This window comes from Sturnus vulgaris, chromosome 18 (assembly GCF_052056855.1).
Source record: "Sturnus vulgaris isolate bStuVul1 chromosome 18, bStuVul1.hap1, whole genome shotgun sequence".
Classification (NCBI taxonomy): domain Eukaryota; kingdom Metazoa; phylum Chordata; class Aves; order Passeriformes; family Sturnidae; genus Sturnus; species Sturnus vulgaris.
Genome location: NC_142260.1, coordinates 6446119 through 6465236, shown reverse-complemented (window position 1 = coordinate 6465236; position 19118 = coordinate 6446119). Strand labels below are relative to the sequence as shown.

Genomic DNA, 19118 nt, shown 5'->3' with positions numbered 1-19118 from the left:
CACTGAAATAAGATTCTTCCTTTCACTATAGTGTGGAGTGTTGGTATTGCCTTCATGTTTTGACATTACCCCTGAAGTTTTCCTTCCTTTTCCATCAGTCTCCAGCTTCCAGAGAAGAGGTACGAGACGACAAAACCACCATCAAATGTGAGACATCACCACCTTCTTCACCTCGGTCTTTGCGTCTGGACAGAGTCCAGAAAGGAGCTCTGCACACAGTGAGCCACGAAGATATCAGGGACATTAGGAAGTAAGTAGCTGGGAATCACTCAGACCTACCAGGAATTCAATATTCCACAGCATCAGAATAAAGCCCCAAACTGCAGAGCTGTTCAGCCTATAGGATTTTAGTCTGAGTGTTGCAAGATGTTTCTCCAAAGTCAGGAGTGTGAACACATGAATGGGTGACTGTGTTACATAAACATTAGGAATGTAGATTTTGCTAATGCTTAGAAATGGCTTCGTGGGAATTCTTTTGGTACTCAAAGTCTGCATTAAGTTTGCTTCATGCTTGGGATATGAAAAATATAACTCTTTTTTAAGTTGTAATTTAGCTATAAATTGCGAAATAACTCATAAAATTGCCATCACTTTGATTGACAGATATTCTTTTCAAACTACCTAAGTATCTGATGGATTCCACTCAAGTGTTTCATTTGCCCCTTTCAGTCAGGAACTTGTGTCATCAACATTTCTTTTCATAATTCATAAAAGCTGGAATTGAATGTCATTAGTGAGTTACTGAACTTAATTAACTTGAACAGAACCCTGAACTTACCTCTGATGAATTTGTTGTACGTGGGCTCCTTCATGACTCTTTTTTAATTTTTTTTGGTACAGTTCAACAGGTTCACAAGATGGGCAAACAAGTAATCCTAGCAGCAGTAACAGCAGCCAAGATTCCCTTCACAAAGCCCCCAAAAAGAAGGGGATCAAATCCTCCATTGGCCGCCTGTTTGGCAAGAAGGAAAAGGGACGACCTGGCCAAGGAAGCAAGGAAGCTCTAGGACAAGGTTGGTTTGCTTTTCCTTACACAGTGAGAGAGATGGCCTTGGGGGCTTGGTTTTACACATTCCTGATCAGTTATATTACAAAGGATTAAATTGAGAGTGACTTGAGTTTGGGGTTTTTTTTGTAGGTGGCATGGGAGAAGCAGATGGTTCCTCTCAGGATGCATTAGGTCTCAGCAAACTTGGAGGTCAGGCAGAGAAAAACAGGAAAATGCAGAAAAAGTAAGTTATCAAATATTTGTAATCCTGTGTTATTCATGTATTGCTTTGTTTAAAAATGCTGTGGTTTTATTTTTTAGTTTGGTTTTGGGGTATTTTTGCCTAATATGGTGCTATGGCTAATAAGCCTCTGTAGATCTATTTTTTCCAGAACATTAATAGCAGCATAGGTCATGGTAAGTTTGAAAGGAATTTAAGCTGAAAACTTACAGTTGGACTGGTGTAATAAAGAAATTTGGAGATAGAAGTGGACTCTTACCAAATTCCCCCTGAATTTATTATATTTCATACCTGCTTTGGGAGGTATTAAATATAATAAATTAAAAATACCTTTCATTCAAATGAGAGTTTTCCAAAAGTTGCCCTTGGCTGTTCTTTTCTCCAGTGTGGAGGAGTTGACAGAAGGGAAGCATGAGATGCTGTGTGCAGACATCCCTCTGTCTGAATTTGCTGTCTCCTTTCTCTGTCCTTTGTGTTGCAGCTGCTGGCAGCTTCTCCACTAATTTTTTCACTTTTGTTTAAGATTGTCTGCTGAAATCTTTTTCCTTGTACCATATAGCCCTGGTTTCTTCAATTTTTTTTAATCAGTTGTGACTACTCCTTTTTTTTTGGCACCTTGTATGCAGTTACCCTTTCCTAGTCATGAGAATTTTTTCACTCTGTCCCAGAAAATCTTTAGTTTACTGCTTAGCTTTGGAGTGTCTGCATGCTTTGTTGTTTCCAGACTTGGAACACATGAAGCAAAGACTAATCATAGGTGAAAAACAGATATTGCTACTGGTAGAAATCCTGACTTGATGCTTATATGGGGATACAGGAAACACTCATATTTATATTAGTAGGATCAGGCATTCCTTGCATTTTTTTCTCCCAGTGCTGAGCCATATACCTTAAACTTCTGCTGCTTCTGTTCAGCTGTCAAAAAACTGATGAAGATCAGACTTTCCTTGCCTTCTGAGGACAGACAGTAAATGTTGAAAAGAAAGGGTGCTAATTTTCCCTTTGAGAGGGATTTCTTGCAGTACCTAAGTTCTGTTAACTAATACGAATAATGCCTGGTGGCTGCTAATGAAAACCAGCAGTGTGTTGGTTTGAAAAGTTGGAATGGAATGTGGGTTTGTTTGGATAACAGAAGGCTCAGCTGTTTTTCTTCAGACTGCTGCTCTGAAGGCAATCATATATTATTATGAGCTGGTATTTTCCCTTTTCTACAGCGCTTTAAAGTCATACCACATCTTGGTTGAATAAATAGTTTTAGTCTGGTCATATCTAAAGAGTGGTAAGGTCTGTTCTTTGAGCAATATAGGTATTTCTCAATACCAGCCACAAGTTTCATTCTCAAGTGAAATAATCCATACTGTCTTGCTTTAAGAAATGCAAGAAGTGCAGTTGCAGATAAATCATGGCTTTTCTTGTAAACATTCTGCTTTTCAAAAATATACTGGTGTTACTTAAAGCATAATTTATGGCTGCAAGTTGCAGATTGCTTAAAAGGCAGCTGTCTCTTCTAAACAAATGAAAACTTTTAGTTTGGAATTGCCTTCCCTAGCTCTTCCAAAGCCCCTCTCCATCTCTTCCACAGCCCCTTTAGGTACTGGAAGGGGCTCTAAGGGCTCCCTGGAGCCTTCTGTTCTCTAGCACTCAATGAAATTAGTTCAATCTAGAACGATCATTTGAAAAATCCAAGGTGCTTTCATGCAGCTGTTCAGAATCCTGAGGGGTGTTCTGAACATGGGAAGCAATATTATCACAAGAGGTCAAAGATCCCTTGCTGCCTTCTTGAGATGCTCCTTATCAAAAGAAAAAGTGGGAAAGCTGCTCTGAATTGCTTTTCACTCTGATATTGGAGGAGGATAAGTTAAAACAGATTTTGACTGACTGCTTACAAAACCTTGTATTCAGCAAAAAGAATTCCAGCTACCTGAATGCTTGGAACAACAAGAGCTCATTCTATTTATAGCTGTCTCTAATCCCTATTTGCTCATTTATCTTTCTGGTTTCTGCTTGCATGTGCACAAACAGGCTGAGGGCAGTGTTCAGTGTCTGCTAACAAAAACCTATTTATAGTTACAGAATTAAATTACAGTACACATTATTTGTCTGTTTCTGTATGCCTTTGAGTTCAATTTAATCCTAGTTTTATATTTGTCCTTCATTATTTTATTTTCCTTTTGTTTACCATTTGATGTGGTAGTGCAAAATCAGGGTAAGTTTGTATTTATTTTTATATAGGATTGTTGTGCAAGTATGATAAAAGTCACTTGGATTTTTTAGCAATATATTAAAACCTCTATCCTTTCTTCAAAAAAGTATGATCATGAGAGGAAATACTAGATTCAAAAGAATGTATTATGAAAATGTTGCTGAAATAAATCCAATGTCACCTAGTTCAGTATGAAAGGTAGTTCAGTGTCTTGTCTTAATTTGCATGGTGTGAAGCTTTTATAGTGGAAATATTAGACTCTTAGATTAGTTTAGTAATCTGGGATTTGAACGTTGTTTAGCAGTAGTAGGTATTTGTGTTTCCAAGGTAGATGTATTTCTGTAAAAGTGTTGTTTGGTGTTTACTAAGCCTTAGTTGTTTATAGTGCTGTGTTCCTCTCTGGTGTGAGCTGTGGTAGTGACAATGTTTGCCACAATTGTGTTTGTGCTTTTCTGTGTACAGCACAACCAACTCAGTACTGTATTAATCAAAAAGGAAGGCAACCCTAAATTTACTCTAAAGAAAACTCTCACACACCAAACACTTACTACATCCCCCGAGCTCAGTCTGGAGTAAGGATATTAACTATCCCCTCATGCTCTGCCTGTTTCCATCTCATGTTTTACAACTGTTGCTTCTCAGTTTTTACACCCTGAAGCTCTGTCACTTCCATCAGCATCACTCTCTTCCCCACACTGCAGTGTTTACTGTGTTCTGAACTTCTTCCAAATCAGTCCTCTTCAGTTCCATCCAAGAAATCTGGGATACAGCATTCCCCTCTGGCTATGAGCTCTGCATGGATCCATTCCCATGCTGTCTTCATCCAGTGACAAAGTGAGCTTGCTGTGGGCTGCTTTATTTTCCTTGTGGGGTGAGTGTGTGCTCTCCTGCCAAGAGCCCTTCTGAGCACAGACACTTCACACGGTTCTGGAGGGTGCTGTGCACTCTCTGCTGCATCAGGCACCACCTGCAGCTTTGACATCATTTCTCACTTCCTGTGACCACAGCTTTTGTCCCCTCCAGCTGCTTGAGATGCCTCTGGAATGTGTCTAACAACAAGCCTTCCCCCCTTGCAGCAGCATGTTTGGGCTCCTGTTCCAAGGGAAGCTCAGCCAGGTTTTTTATTAAATCTCCAGACATCTCTCCCTTGGTTTTGTCACCTAGGAGTTGTTCCAGTAGCCAGCTACTCTTTTGGCACAGGGCCAGGTTTGTACCACCTGTTAATTGCTGATGCCACTGCAATACTTTTTCCTCACAAATATTCTGGATTTTGCACCTATTTCCTAGGTGGTACAATGGCTGGGGATAATGGTGAGACTCAGTTGGCCTGGCCAAACAAAGTTGTGATCTTTCAGGGATCTGATCACATTTTACTGGAATGCAGTGAGTGTCTTGGTGGAGTTAGAAGGGGATAGTGGCAAAAGGGAAGTTCTCTGCTATAGGCAAAAAACATCAATGCATCATTTGCAGATGAAACAGCAGCTGCTTCTGAATTCTTCCTATGAGATGTTTTGTGCCTGGGCTACATCTTGAGCTTTGGGGTTAAGGATTTCCTGTGCAAGCAAGTTTATCTCCTACTGCATGTGAACAAATTCTGCAATTAATTTTCCACTTCATGGTTGCTTTCCTCCTTGGATCCATTGAATAATTTCTGCATAAAGTAATCTCATAAACATTTTTTTCCCTGTTTCTATTTTTATGTGTTTTCCTCCATCACACAATTATTTTCTGCCTACAATACCACTATGAGTTTCAAGTTGGCATCATAACTTCTCCTTAAATTTTTGATGTATTCTTTGTATTCTACTCCAAAAGATTCACTGTTCCATGGTTACCATGAAGTATGCAATGAGACTTAACACAACAACCAGAAACGATATTGTTATTCTCGAACTCCACACAATACAACCACCAAAAAGAAAGGCATTGACACCAATCTGGAAGCTAAAGTACTTGGAAAAAACTGTGTGTTCCTTTCTGGCAAATACAGTATTAAGCACTTTATTCTGTTCTTACCAAATAGTGTTTCATATGATCTTATTAACTTACTTTTCTAATTTTTAAATATTTAAACAACAAAGAGAAGTAGAACTAAATGTGTTCAGGGCTAATTAATTGTGGAATGAATGTAATGTGTTCCACAGTAGCAGGGAAATAGCTGATCCTTTATTCCCAATTTAGAAATATATGTTTCTTTCTGAAGTATATAAATATGTCTAAGCTTTTACAGTCTTCTTTGGAGTGAAATTCAGCAATTGAGCTGCTGACTGTTGAACATTGTTTCACCCTAATGGATGGATGCCAAAGTGGTACCTAGAAGGATTATTTGTAACCAGTTGTCCGGCAGTGCCTTCCTTCCTCCCCTTTTCCCATTCCTGGGAAGTACATTTAATCAGGACAAATTACTGGGAGGTTCTTTTAGAACAATAGGAATTTATTGGTGTGCAGGTGGGGAATTGCTAGCTATTAAAGCAGTTGCTAGTATGTTTATTGCTTCATTGATTGATTCTTAATATTTAGTTACCTGCCAATATAACGTGAGGATCCTAGGTATGTCTAAAAGAGCTGAATGCTGCATTTCCATTTTCTAGGAGTAGCAAAACAGCTCCTTGTCTGTCAGTAATCTCTCTTAAAGGTGCCTTGTGTATTTTGATACACTTCTAAAAGTGTTATCATCTTAGATCTATCCAGTGAGACAGTTGAAAAGGCAAGATTTTATTTGATTTAAATAGTAAGAAAATGGTAAATACATAATATAGGATCTTAAATCTGTAGCATTGCTGCGTATCTTAATTCTACACTTACAGGCATGAATAAAGAACAGTAAAATCAGTCTAATTAGGTGAAGTTGTTTTTTCAGATTTTCAAAGGGGAATGAGTGGGGATTTAACCATATACAACTGGCTTTCAAAGGAAGTGTAAAATGGTGGTTTTTTTGTTTTCTCCATGTTTTCAGCCAGGCATATCCAAGCAGCATTGCATGCTTATACCCACAGTTCTAGTTTTTTGTCCTTTAGTTTATCAAACAATTTCGGCAGCTGTTTATAGGGACCTTGTGAGCTTCCATTGTCTCTGGAAGCTGAATTGTCAATATTAAACCTCAGACGCTTCTGTTCCAGAACAACAAAGGAAATGGTGTCATCAGGGGAGATAAAAGCGGAGTTTCAGTACAAAGCCTGTCAGGGTAGAATTGCCAAACACGACTCTGGTTGTGTGAGGCTGTGCCTCATGTTGTGACAGGCTGAGGTTCACCAGTGAAATGGTCACTGTCCCAGTGTGCAGCCCTGATGGACAGGCATGTACACGCTGAGGAGAAATGACTACTTTGGTTCAGCTTTGCTGGGCAGAAAACGGAGCAGCTGAGAATCTGATTGCCAAATCAGCCTGACATCTCCACTTTGGCTTGAGAGTGTTGGGTAGAGTGTCAGTAGTGGCTTCAGACACCAGGTTCTGAAAGGCAAGATCCACATCTCTGCTGCTCTCAGATTTCCTGCCCAGCTCAGCTTTCATCCCTGTGTAGTCTTTGTACATGTGCTGTACCTGCCTGAGGAGGGTGGATCATATAAGGCTGGGAAAGGAATAAGTTAATTATTGGAAAGAAGATAGTGAAGTGAGTGCAGCACTGGAATTGTACTGTCCATTCTAACTAATGCCTGTTTCTGTAACTGTAGGCATGAGTTGCTGGAGGAGGCCAGAAGACAAGGTTTGCCTTTTGCACAGTGGGATGGGCCCACTGTGGTGGTGTGGCTGGAGGTGAGTGGTCCTCCCAAAATGAATAAAAAGCCCCTCATCGGTACAGACTTGTAAAAACTGTGTGGGTTTGGAGGCAGGAATGTTTTCCATATCCCGTTCACTTCCTTCTGTCTGTGTTCCAGCTGTGGGTGGGGATGCCAGCCTGGTACGTGGCTGCCTGCCGAGCCAATGTGAAAAGCGGTGCTATCATGTCAGCCCTGTCTGACACGGAAATCCAGCGCGAAATCGGCATCAGCAATCCCCTGCACAGGCTCAAGCTCCGCCTGGCCATCCAGGAAATCATGTCCCTAACCAGCCCCTCTGCCCCTCCCACCTCCAGGACGGTAAGGAAACTCCTGCACCATTAAACACCTAGAATTTCCCCACTGTTTGACTGTTAACTTAGAACTGAACTTCTACTAAGAATTTCTGGAAAGGAACATATTATTTAAATATAGGTTGTTCCTTCCTTTCATGGAAATTAATTAAAGGAATAACTGCAATTTTCTTTCTTGAGGAAGAGAGAAGTTTATTTCAGTCTAAGTATGCAATCCAAAGTATTTAGAGTATGTGTTATTTGCCTCATCTTTTGGCCTCCAGAGAATTTAAAATACAAGATGAAGCATACAACTGCGTACAGAAATTTGTAGGATAGTTGGAGGCTCTTTTAATGCAGCTATAAAGCCATTAACTCCATATAACTCAAACTACATCATCTAGGAGTTACCTGTCTCTCTAAAATTAAATTAGGCAGTTAGTGGGAATTTTCTCTCATGAGTCTGGCTGCCCTGCAGTCTGAAGTTGTTCCTGGAGTTATGTGCTAGATTACAAATGTATTTTTCGGATTAGAGCAGAGCCGAGTGTTTACCCATTAATTAAATGCTGTCAGCCGTTTCTGCTGCTCGGTTTTGTTAATATCTGTTAATATGTATGAAGGAAGTTGATCCCTGTGAGTAGGCTTTTATTGCATGCCATGACTGTCAGTAGCTGTACCTGACCTAGAGACCATTGCTTTGCCCATGCCTGCTCCTTACATGTACCGATTGCTTATCTGTTCTGCAACCTCTCCTCTTTGTTACTGCTTTCCTTTCACTGGATGGGATTGATTCCCTGTGGGCTCATATTAGACCACGGGAAATGTCTGGGTAACACATGAAGAGATGGAAAATCTTACAGCCACACAACAAACGGTTAGTTTACAGTGTTGCCACTTCTCTTCCTTAGAGTGCTTTTCCCACTTCTTGAACATTTGAATCAAGTACTTTTTGGTCTTTTTTTCTTTTTCTTTTTTTTTCTTCAAAATAACGCACTAAAATTCTGGATTATTGCTTCTTCTAATTATTAACCTTGTAATCTGCATCTTGATCGCTTTTTTTCCAGAAGGGAGGAAAAAAAAATCAATGTTGATAAGATTGTAAACAAAAATCTAATAAAATGGACCTCTGACTTGATTGACAAATAGACAAATTGAATTATTGGTGCAGAAATTTCTTCTCTCCAGAAAACTTAATCAGTAGATGGGGCTTGCAACTTCTCATACAAAAAAAAGTGCCTTGTGTATAATTTTTTACACTGCATGATGCTTGCTTTATCTAGATTGTTTTGGTATGCAGTAGATTTAGAGTCTTGCAGTGCACCATTAACTTTGACCTCCCTACTAAACTTAAACACTAATATGTGTGTGTTCTTTTGCTTTCTTAACCACCTAACAGGAAGATGAGGAGGGAAGCTGGGCTCAGGTTGGAAACTTTATCTAATATTACAGACTGTATGTAAACTGTCATAATCATTAGAGCATGAAAGAATCTGTTTTTCCTTTAGGCCAGCATCTTCTAATGATTCTGGGTCTGACCTGGGGATGGGGAGAGGGGGAAGCCTGCAGGCTTATCTCACTACAATGCACACTTGGGAAATACATGTGATTTGAATATTTTAATGTTTTGGGGGGATGGCTCTCTGAGGAAGCCAGAATTCCAAGAGGAATATCTACTCTGTGCAGAAAGTCCCTGTCCAACCCAGCCACCATCCCAGGTGTGCCACAAGATACCCTGGGCCTGGATGGTTAAGTAGATTTCTATGCACTAATTCTGTAATCCCCCTTGATTGATTGTTTTGCCTTAAAGTGGTGGCAAATCCTATTTGTATTTTCAGGCATTGATGTAGCTGAGTATTTATACAGGGATGGAAACAAAACTTGGCATTTACCCATAATCCATATCTTTGGACAGTATGGGCTCTTCTTGCTTGGCTGCCCTCCAGCTTAAACCTGATTTAATAAGTCCCATTAACTACATCTCAGCTACTCATTTGTTAATTGTCAGTGATAACAAGCCCAGAGTAAGGAGCTCTTTCATTCTTCCACCTTCTGATGGCTTGGAGAGGTGCATTTCCGTGTGGCCTTGCTCCTTTCTGGAAGGTGCTTCCTCTAGAGGAGAAATAAAACTTTTGACATTTAACAGAAAAATCAATTCTTATGCTTTTGAAAAAAGGAGCTTCTGGGTTTTGTTGCCCAAAGAATGATTAGATATATGGTTACAAGCTCTCATCTTGATAGATGTTTTCTCTAAAAAAAGCCTAGTGAGTTGCAGATCAAAACTGTAATGAGAAAAGTCTCTTTTAGGATAAGGACTAGCATTTAGAATGGCTTATTCGTCAGTAGCAGGATTTTATCAGCTTCTGAAAATAGATAACTGTATTTTAAAAGGCCTGCAGTTATTTTTCTGATATCTTTTCTGTATAAAGTCACCTTTAAAATAAGATTCCCCCCCAGTTTTTGAGAGTATTTGCAACATCTCAATTAAATTCTATGACTTTTGCTATCCGACCATGTAGATAAGTCTTTTTAAAAAATATTATTAGCTCTTGCATATTTTGTCATGCTATTTCTTGATATAAATTGACAGTTTTACTTGCTGATGTGAATATCTGAACTTGCTTTACTTCATGGGGGTGACTTTTTTGGAAAACCCACATGTAGTATTCAGTAATGTGCTTATCTTTATAGACTAAGAATCAAATAAGCAATTTCTTTAAACTATGCTGTCTAAAACAGCTTTTTCTCTTCTCATTTCTCATTTCAATAAGCTTGTCCCTTAATTTTTTTTTTTCCCAAACCAGACATTAGCCTATGGTGACATGAACCACGAGTGGATTGGCAACGAGTGGCTGCCGAGCCTGGGGCTCCCTCAGTACCGCAGCTACTTCATGGAATGTCTGGTGGATGCTCGGATGCTGGACCACTTAACTAAAAAAGACCTGCGTGGGCAGCTGAAAATGGTGGACAGCTTTCACAGGTAAGGAGGTTGAAGCTGGAGACCTCACCCACAGTTAAGTGTTTCCATTATCTCTAAATATTTTTTCCGATTTTTTTTTCTCTTCTCTGTCCAAACAGGAACAGTTTTCAATGTGGAATTATGTGCCTCCGAAGACTGAATTATGATCGAAAAGAACTGGAAAGAAAAAGAGAAGAAAGCCAGAATGAAATTAAAGGTTAGTGCACTGTCTTCACCTCAGTCTGATTCTGCCATGTTTTCACTGATCAGCCTTCATTAACGAAGAAAAGTCTTTAGAGGATGGAACCATTTATAAAATATCAAGTGCACAAGGCATGTGTAGATGTGGGTTATGAACACTGAATGATAAAACACATCATTAAATCATTTACTTATGCTACAAATGTGAACATTTTTGAAACTCATACTGCTCTGAAGTTTGAAACTAAATGTTTAGGAGAATGAGAGTTAAGTTGGGGGGTATCTTTATTTTCTTCTTTTCCCCCTGTTTTGACCTAACTTTACATCTGCATGATTTTACTGTTGCTTGTGGCTGGTAACTTTGATTGCTCAGCAGTTGATGAAAAAATATCCAAGTTACTTAGGTATTTTATATCCTACAGATTCATGATGATTATTGTACAAGAGTGAAAGAATAAGAGAAATTGGGGTGGGAATTAATGTTTTTTCAAGATTTCCCATACAAATTTTGTTCCTTGCCTAACAGCAGAAGTATTTTCTGATATCTGAATCTAAAAACTTGCTTAGAAGATTCTGTGCCTGCTCTTTCCCTTTCCTTTTACAGCTTTGATACCTTTTGGTGATTAACTTGCTAATTGTGCCTGAGATCATACCCAGGAGTCACAACTAACTGGCAGCAACCAAGCCAGAGTTGTGGCTGGTGGGCTGTTTGTAGCTTTCCAAATGGAGTGGGTGCCTCTCTTGCCTTTACAGAGCTGCTCCTTGGGATATTTCAGTTACAGTGTGAAACTTCTCCCAGCAGACTTCTATTACTTTCCACACCAGTCCAATCATTCAGTTAATGACTGTGGATGATTTGGTTCAGAGGAGTGGTGTTATAACGAGCCTGGCTCTGGTTTTGCCTCCCTAGATGTCCTCGTGTGGAGCAACGAGAGGATGATCCACTGGGTGGTGTCCATCGGCCTTAAGGAATACGCGAATAACCTGCTCGAGAGCGGCGTTCACGGTGCACTTGTGGCCTTAGATGAGTCCTTCGATTACAATGCATTAGCTCTCCTGCTGCAAATCCCCACTCAAAACACACAGGTAAGCAAGGACGAGGCACTTTAGGCCTCCTAGGAAGGTTAAAAATGGAGCTGATTGGGTTTTTTTCACCGTTAAGACATCTAGAAACTTTAACAGGGCAAAGTTGTCCATTGTCGCACAAGACAAAAACTTAAAATTGTGCTTTTCTAATGGTTTTCTACTTGTTAATAGCAATTCTCTTTGGTAAATTTGCTTGAGAAAAAAATTGTTTTAATATTTTCCTCACAGTTCATCTTCACAACAGTAGTGTGAAACTCATCGTTTTTGTTGTGTGCTAGTTTTTACTCTGAAATAATTAAGTTCGAGGCAGAATCATGAACTTTCATGATACAACTAGAGGAGAGCTGTTAAGTCTTCCTTAAATTTTTAATAAGTTACAAATTAAATTGTAACTTTTCAAGTACTGACCTTTCAAGTATGAAGTATGTTTATTAATATGATAAGAAAGAACTAAACAATTTGAGTCCTGTTGTGTTTTTTTAATCATTATAGGTTACTAATTACTAATCTTCCATTTCTTTCGTGCTACAAACTTTAGGCTCGTGCTGTTCTGGAGAGGGAATTCAATAACCTTCTTGCTATGGGCACTGACAGAAGACTTGATGAAGTAAGTTACTCGAGTTGTTGACCCATTTTATGGTCCTGGAAACTTTATCAGAACTTCTCAGTGAAAGAATTTAGCCTGAAGCTCTTCAAGTTTTTGACAGAATAATGACAGAAACCTTAACTTGAAACTCCTTGTCTCTGAGGGTTTCTAAATACAGCATGGTTTGTGTATTTTGGTAAGATGACTTTGAATATGAAAGTATTGGGAAGATATGCAAGTTTGGTTTTCTAGCTCACATGATTAGTATCTAATAGTAGTGCTTTGGGCTGAATCCTCTTTACCTAAAATATGGGAAAATTAGTGACCAGCATTGCAATGAACAAACTGTGATAGAGAAAGGCACTTTTTTCTGAAGAGCAGTATTTGAAACAGCTTTGAGGGGTTTTAAAGAAATCTCGTGTTAATTTTCACTCATACTGAAGACTACCAGGTGTGTTAACACAAAGTAATTTCTGTTGTGCAGCCTGTGATCTTGTTGTATAAACTGCATTGAAATTAGTGTAAAACTCTAAGTGTGAAGCTGTTCTGTGCACCCACAGCACACAGGAGAGTTTTCCATCTTTTCCATCTTTAAACTTGTAAGTTGCTCAGTGGACAGATTCAAGCTGGTGTTACTTCCCCAGGAGAGCTTTAATTAACTCTGTGCTGCCTCATCTTTGGTGCTGATGGGATTTGATGTGGTAGCACATGTAGGCAAAAGTGTTCCAGATTAAAGCTGAAGTGACAAAACCCTTCTGTGGTTAACCAGCTCAGGAAACCAGCCTCAAAATCATTGGTGCTGCAATGAGGAAAAGGACAGGGGAAGGGGAAGCACCTGACAGCTCTGTTCCCATCTGCATCTTTACCAAGGTTTTAACAACCCATCAGAAAGCATCGATGGTTTTCTAAAGTATTTTCCTTGGAGATTTCAAACTGCAAAAGGAGCTTTGAGGGAACAGATGTTTGCTCTGTTCTAGTGGCACAGGGCAGTTTGATCATGAAGATGTCTTCAAATAATGTAGACACTTATCTCCTAATTGTACAAGGGAATAAATCTGAGGTAAAACGGCATTCAAAGAATTGAATTGTTTCTAAATGGGAAGTTGGCAAATGGAGCTGCCCAGTGGGTATATTTGCATTGATATAATACTTTCTCTGGTTTTGGGAATGGGACTTATGCTGCACTTACTAAACACAGTTTTATATTTTCTGAGGTGGGAATATTGCTTGAAAGATGCAAATATATTAATGAGGGAAAGAAAATGCACTTGGGTAATTAAGTTACATTTACCCTAGTGCTTAAGGAAAACCCTGCTTGGCAATGCAGTATTTAATACACTTACTTTTTATTTCCTCACAATCACCTCCTTCAGTGGTGATACATTTACTTAAGTTTGTCAGTAATCCTTTTAATGTCAGTAACAATCCCACACTTTTTGCACTGCTAATGTTGTTTGTCAATATGACAGGATGATGATAAGAGCTTTAGGAGAGCACCTTCGTGGAGAAAGAAGTTTAGACCAAAGGACATAAGAGGTTTAGCTGCTGGATCAGCAGAGACTCTTCCTGCAAATTTCAGAGTTACAACCTCCATGTCTTCACCCTCTATGCAGCCAAAGAAGATGCAGATTGATGGTATTGATTTTGTATAATTCTAAGCATGCTGTGGTTTTTTTTTTTTGCCTGAGATTCCAGGGGGATTAAGTCCAAATGACCTTTTTGCTGCATAAAAGCATCTGCCTTGTGCATGGTTTCATTTGTAACACTGTTTAACCATAGGGTGCTTTGTCATTCAGGAAGCTGTACTAGGAGTGGAGTTTTTTACATCACTGGAGTAACAAAATGAGAATCATAGAAATGTAATTTAGGAAAGTACAATGTGACAGCTTAGTAAGAGTCTTTTAATCACATGATACATAATTGCTGATTAGTAGCAATTAGACCAATATGAGCCCCACTTCTGAAATGCAATAAAAAGCATTCAAAAATGATGTGAGTAAACCCTCTCAGATAATTTTGAGATGAGTAAAACTTCAGTAATAGGTGCATTACTCCCCCTGCAGTGGTCAGTTCAGTATTGACCATATTTGAAATCATTGTTTAATTCATTGCTGTGTACTTAATGATCTTTGGGTATATGTGTGCACACACAGATATGAGTTTAAAAAAACCAAACCAACAAAAGCAGACCCCAAAAATCCCATCTGGAAGTGGAAATTGATCACCTGTCACATGAGGGATCTTGTCTGTTTAAAAACTGTATCTGTAGCAGCATAAGAATAAACTTTGGCTTTAATTTAGTTTATGAAAGACACATAGAAACAAATATGAAATGTTTTTTGTACTGGAACAGACAGGATGAGAACACAATCTGTTGGAGTTGCCTGAGGTTCTGAAAACTTATTTATTCATAAAGCTCAAAAAAACCAATTTTTGCATGTGATGCTACTCTCAGTAAGCTCTTCTAAATTTTAGATACTGCCACTAGCACAAAATATTTACCAGAATTTATGTGGAAAATTCTGTAAATGAAAGTAAGCCAAGTCTTTACCATATAAACCGTTTTCTTTTTGAAATATTAGATATTTACAAACTACATAAGGTATTAAATAATGTACAAAATTGCCAATTTCTCTGTGCTAGTTGGCAAGCAGATTTTTTTTTTTAGAATTTTTTGTTAGCCCCTGGAACAACAAGTGGTTAATATACCAACTGTAAAATTAGTTCTGCTTTTCTAACTTGTAACCTTAGAGTTGGGTGAGTACCAAAGCTGTAATCACCATTGCTGTGGAGGTTTTTTTTTTTTTGTTTTGAAAACTAACATGCATGCTGTGTTCTGCATGTCTTCCCATGCTTCTTGGAATAGGCAGTGTATCAGGAACACAAAGATTGGATTCTGCTACAGTAAGGACCTACTCCTGTTAAAGCCTTCTCCTGGTGAGTAAAGCTGGTAGGAATAACACTGAAGCAGCTATTTATTAAATAAAACAGCAGAGATTTTCCTACAGTGCTTTTACCCACTTAAAAACAATCCAGGTTTTCAGGGTAGGTTATTATATTGGAAATCCCGACTTTATTTCTTACAACAAAGACTGAGGGTTGCAATACTGGGTTTTGTCAGTACTGTGTTCCTCCTGTGAGGTTTTTTTAAACAGCTTCCAAAAGGACCTGTGCTAAAAATAGCTCTGCAGAAAGTGTTGAAATCAAAGATTGGATGAAGCACAGCTAGTGGAAGTGGAAAGGGGGAGAAGAGAATAAATTAGGGATGGAAAGAAAATCATCCAGTGTGTGACACCGCAGCTCAGATTATTGATCTCTCAAAGTCTTTGTTTGGCCGGAGTTGTCCCACTAAAACATGCTTCAGTATTGAATTGTTACAGGGATCTTCAGTATTGAATTGTTACAGGGATATTTCCAGTTCCTGGACACTCCATGCTACTGTGATGGCTTAGGCTGGCTGGTTGGATTTAGCTAGCTGCAGCTTCAATTTGGGGAGCTGGGAGCAGTGCTGCTGATAAAAGGCAGCTTAATGTGTTGTAACAGAAAATACAAATATTCTGGCTTGTGAAAGGTCTGTAGTCCTGTCTTTCTCCAGGATCTGGAATGTCTCTGCAGCAGCCTCTGCTGTATTTTCTCTTGGTACAGTACTTCTCTCATTTTGCAAGCAAGTCTGGAAACATTTGTTTTTTTAAACTACAATGAATTTTAAAAAAATCAATTCAGTGGATCTTTCCCCCTCACTGCTATCTTTCATGGACTGTAAGCTGTGTGTCTTCTCTGCTTGCAGCTTCTTTCTTCTTACTGGTAGCATCCCTTCCAACTCATGTGTTTGCTTCCTCAAACTCAGAACCTTTTTGCATGTATGAGTTGAGTTCTAAAGAGTTCTTAGATATGAAATGCTGAGAGAAGAAACTCCTGCACACAGCACCATATGAGTGTGTCAGTTCATAATCTCAGGGGCTCTCTTAAAGTATTTTTAGTTGCAAGAAATGGAAGTTTTAAGTCTCTTCTCCCCAAGATTCTCCTCCCTGGTTCAGGATTTTCTGTAGTCAGATGATGTGGGATGGAAATCCTCAAGGCAGAACATTTGCCCTCACTGCTTTATTTGCATTGCAGCTGGAGATTGCAGGAGGCAATAAAATGATATCCAACATATGGCATGGCAGTAATTCAGTGCATCACTGCTGAGCCGTTTGTGACACTCTTGGAATGAAATAGTTGTTAAAACCTGCTAATGGAATCTTCTGTGTTTTTTTTCTTTTTGTGTGTTGTTTTTGTTTGTTGTTTTTGTTTGTTGTTTTTGCAGTTTACCCACACTATTTCTACCGGTGATATGCAGCATTTTGAACATTTGGAACCCTTAACCTGTTAATACTTGTTAAATGGACACTTTGAGATATTTTATTACAGAGTTTTTAATTAGCAAATAAATTCATGAGTACTATAGAGAAAATATTTTAGAATCTAAATGTTTCTTATATTTATGTGACTTCTCATTTATATAGTTACTTACTTTTTCTGTTTCTATTCAGTCTACAAATCAAATCATTGCTGATTTTTTATTCTAATTTTAGTCTTTCCAACTGAATGTACTGTAATGCTTGTATGTATATGTCCCTATGACCAGTATAGGGTTTTTGTAAATTATGCAGTTACTGTAATTATCATTGTTTTTTAATAATGAAACTGAAGGTGAAAAGGATTTTAATACCTTTGTAAAAGTATCATGACACCGAGCAGTATATATTTTGTCTTTTGGAGCTCTTAGCTTAGATCTGAAAACAAGTCCAGCTTTTTTCAGGTGAGCCTTTCTTGACGTAGGAGGGACGGTACACGAGTGTTGTTCTTCTCAGAGCTGTACCTTTCCACACAGAGGATGTGTCAAGTAGTGGCAATTTGTCTTTATTTAAAGTAGAACTGGTTTGAAAAGCTGGGAGGAACTCTTAACCCTGCAGGACGTGTTGCCTCAGTCCTAACACCCTCTGCTGTGTTTGTGTAGCGACTCTTCGCAGTGACTGAAAACAAGCCATAAACCAAGGACTGTTTTTATTTTTGCTTTCCCTTCCCTGAGGAAGAAAGACTTCATAATGATTCCTGGTCGTGAGCCACAGGCCACAGAGAGGTTTTTTTTTGTCCTAGACCTTTTTGCTTGAAAACACTTGGTGGAAAGATGCTGGTGGAACCAGTTTTAATGGACCAATCCTAAAGCACTGCAGCCTCACAAATGAGTAGTGAAAGATGAAGGTACAATGGGCTGAAAAGTAAAGCAGTGCATCTTCTAATAAAGGCCTTACTTTTCTTATGTAAGTCATCCTATGTGTTTTGTAAACTTGTTCTAAAGACTTGTCTGGACTTTAATTTGGATGGTTGTAGCCATGTTGGACTGTATGAGTAGAAAATGTATCTTGACACTTGTAAATGGCATATTAAAAAGCCAGCAAGAATCTGTTCAGATGGTGCATTATTTATTATGCAACAATATATATAGCATGTCTTTTTTCTTATTTTGTTTTCCACTTTTAACTTGCTTGTAAAACTGAAATTCATTGTTACTGTTCTGTTTTTCTATTAATCTTTTGTGTATTTTCAGATTATGTAACAATATGTACAGTCTACTTTTGAACTATTTTTATCACAGTATTATTTATTGCTTTCAATAAAGTACTGATGCATTTTCCACTGCCAATAAAACACTATGGAAAAGCTAAGATCTAATTGTATGCAGGCAGAAACTTTTGCAGTGAGTGGATATTGTCAATAAAGCATCTTAATCATTGTTTGCTGCCCTGTAGATCTGGTTTCAAATGAGATGACCTTTCTCCAGTATATTCCATTAGATGTGACATTTTCTTTGGAATTGTTCAAGTTCACATGCATTAATACCAGTTTTCTGGGAAAAAACTGCTTTATTGCCTACTTCTACTCCTAGTTAGAGCTATGATTTGCTTTTTAATATAATAAACCAGACCTGTCACACAACTTCAGTGTATTCTGGTCCACATGGTAAAGATGGAAGTGCTGTCCTAGTCAGCAGCAACATTTGCTATGGTAACAAAGAGACCATGGCCATAGTGATATTTGGGGAGAAACACAGGAGTTGAGGGAAATGCAAAATGGGGTCACAATAGGGCTGTTCTTGTCCATTTTGATATATTTGTAAACCATTTCATTGAGTAGAAGACAGAAGGATAAAGTTGCAGAATAATGGAAGCAGTAGTGAAGTGTATTTTATCATGCCCTCCACAGCAGGATGTGGAATGCCTGGAGAAACACTGCCATGGATGCTCTAAACCTTGTTCAGTGATGCATCTCTGTTTGTCTGGCTTGTCTGTACGAGTTGCTGTCTGTTCATTTGCAGTCTCTTTTATATTCTCAGAGAATCTATCTTTCTAGAAAAAAAAACTAAAATGGAACTGCAGAAGGAAATCCTGACTCACTGCTCAGCTAAACTTTGCTGTTTAGAGAAACCTTGCCTAGGCGTTGCTGGTCACTGATGTGATAGTAGGTGTTCAAAGTCATGTATTGTTGCTTCTCAAAAGTGAAACCAATGCGGGATAGACTTGTAAAATGTGAACAGAAAATGCGTTTATTATTTCGAGGCTGTAAAACCTTAACTGTTATGGAACAATGGAACTGACACGAGAGGTAGAATAAATGAGTGAAATGGCGAAAGCTTTCACAAACTGGCAAAACTGTGTGTGGTGATTTCCTTCTGAGTTACACAGCAGAGCTGTGCTGGAGAGATCCAGAAAAACGTGTCTTGCTCAATTTTAATGACTCCCACACACCCTGCTGAAAAAAAACCATGC

The 19118-nt window shown here is 38.7% G+C and overlaps 1 protein-coding gene across 10 annotated transcripts in view; it reads left to right on the top strand.

Moving 5' to 3' along the window:
• Positions 1 to 19001, top strand: part of PPFIA1 (PPFI scaffold protein A1) — a 52939-nt gene extending 33938 nt beyond the window's left edge. For 5 of the 10 annotated variants that reach the window (XM_088175316.1, XM_088175317.1, XM_088175315.1 and 2 more), the window contains 14 exons: positions 99 to 250; positions 841 to 1013; positions 1139 to 1232; positions 7104 to 7185; positions 7308 to 7508; positions 8292 to 8354; positions 8877 to 8903; positions 10282 to 10457; positions 10556 to 10653; positions 11548 to 11723; positions 12262 to 12330; positions 13779 to 13944; positions 15176 to 15246; positions 16616 to 19001. In XM_088175316.1, the coding sequence (XP_088031442.1) occupies positions 99 to 250; positions 841 to 1013; positions 1139 to 1232; positions 7104 to 7185; positions 7308 to 7508; positions 8292 to 8354; positions 8877 to 8903; positions 10282 to 10457; positions 10556 to 10653; positions 11548 to 11723; positions 12262 to 12330; positions 13779 to 13944; positions 15176 to 15234 (1536 nt within the window). In that variant the 3' untranslated portion in view covers positions 15235 to 15246; positions 16616 to 19001. The remainder of the gene's footprint in view (positions 1 to 98; positions 251 to 840; positions 1014 to 1138; positions 1233 to 7103; positions 7186 to 7307; positions 7509 to 8291; positions 8355 to 8876; positions 8904 to 10281; positions 10458 to 10555; positions 10654 to 11547; positions 11724 to 12261; positions 12331 to 13778; positions 13945 to 15175; positions 15247 to 16615) is intronic. The other 5 variants (XM_088175318.1, XM_014878815.2, XM_088175321.1 and 2 more) reach the window with 2 other exon arrangements.
• The last annotated feature ends 117 nt before the right edge of the window (positions 19002 to 19118 follow it).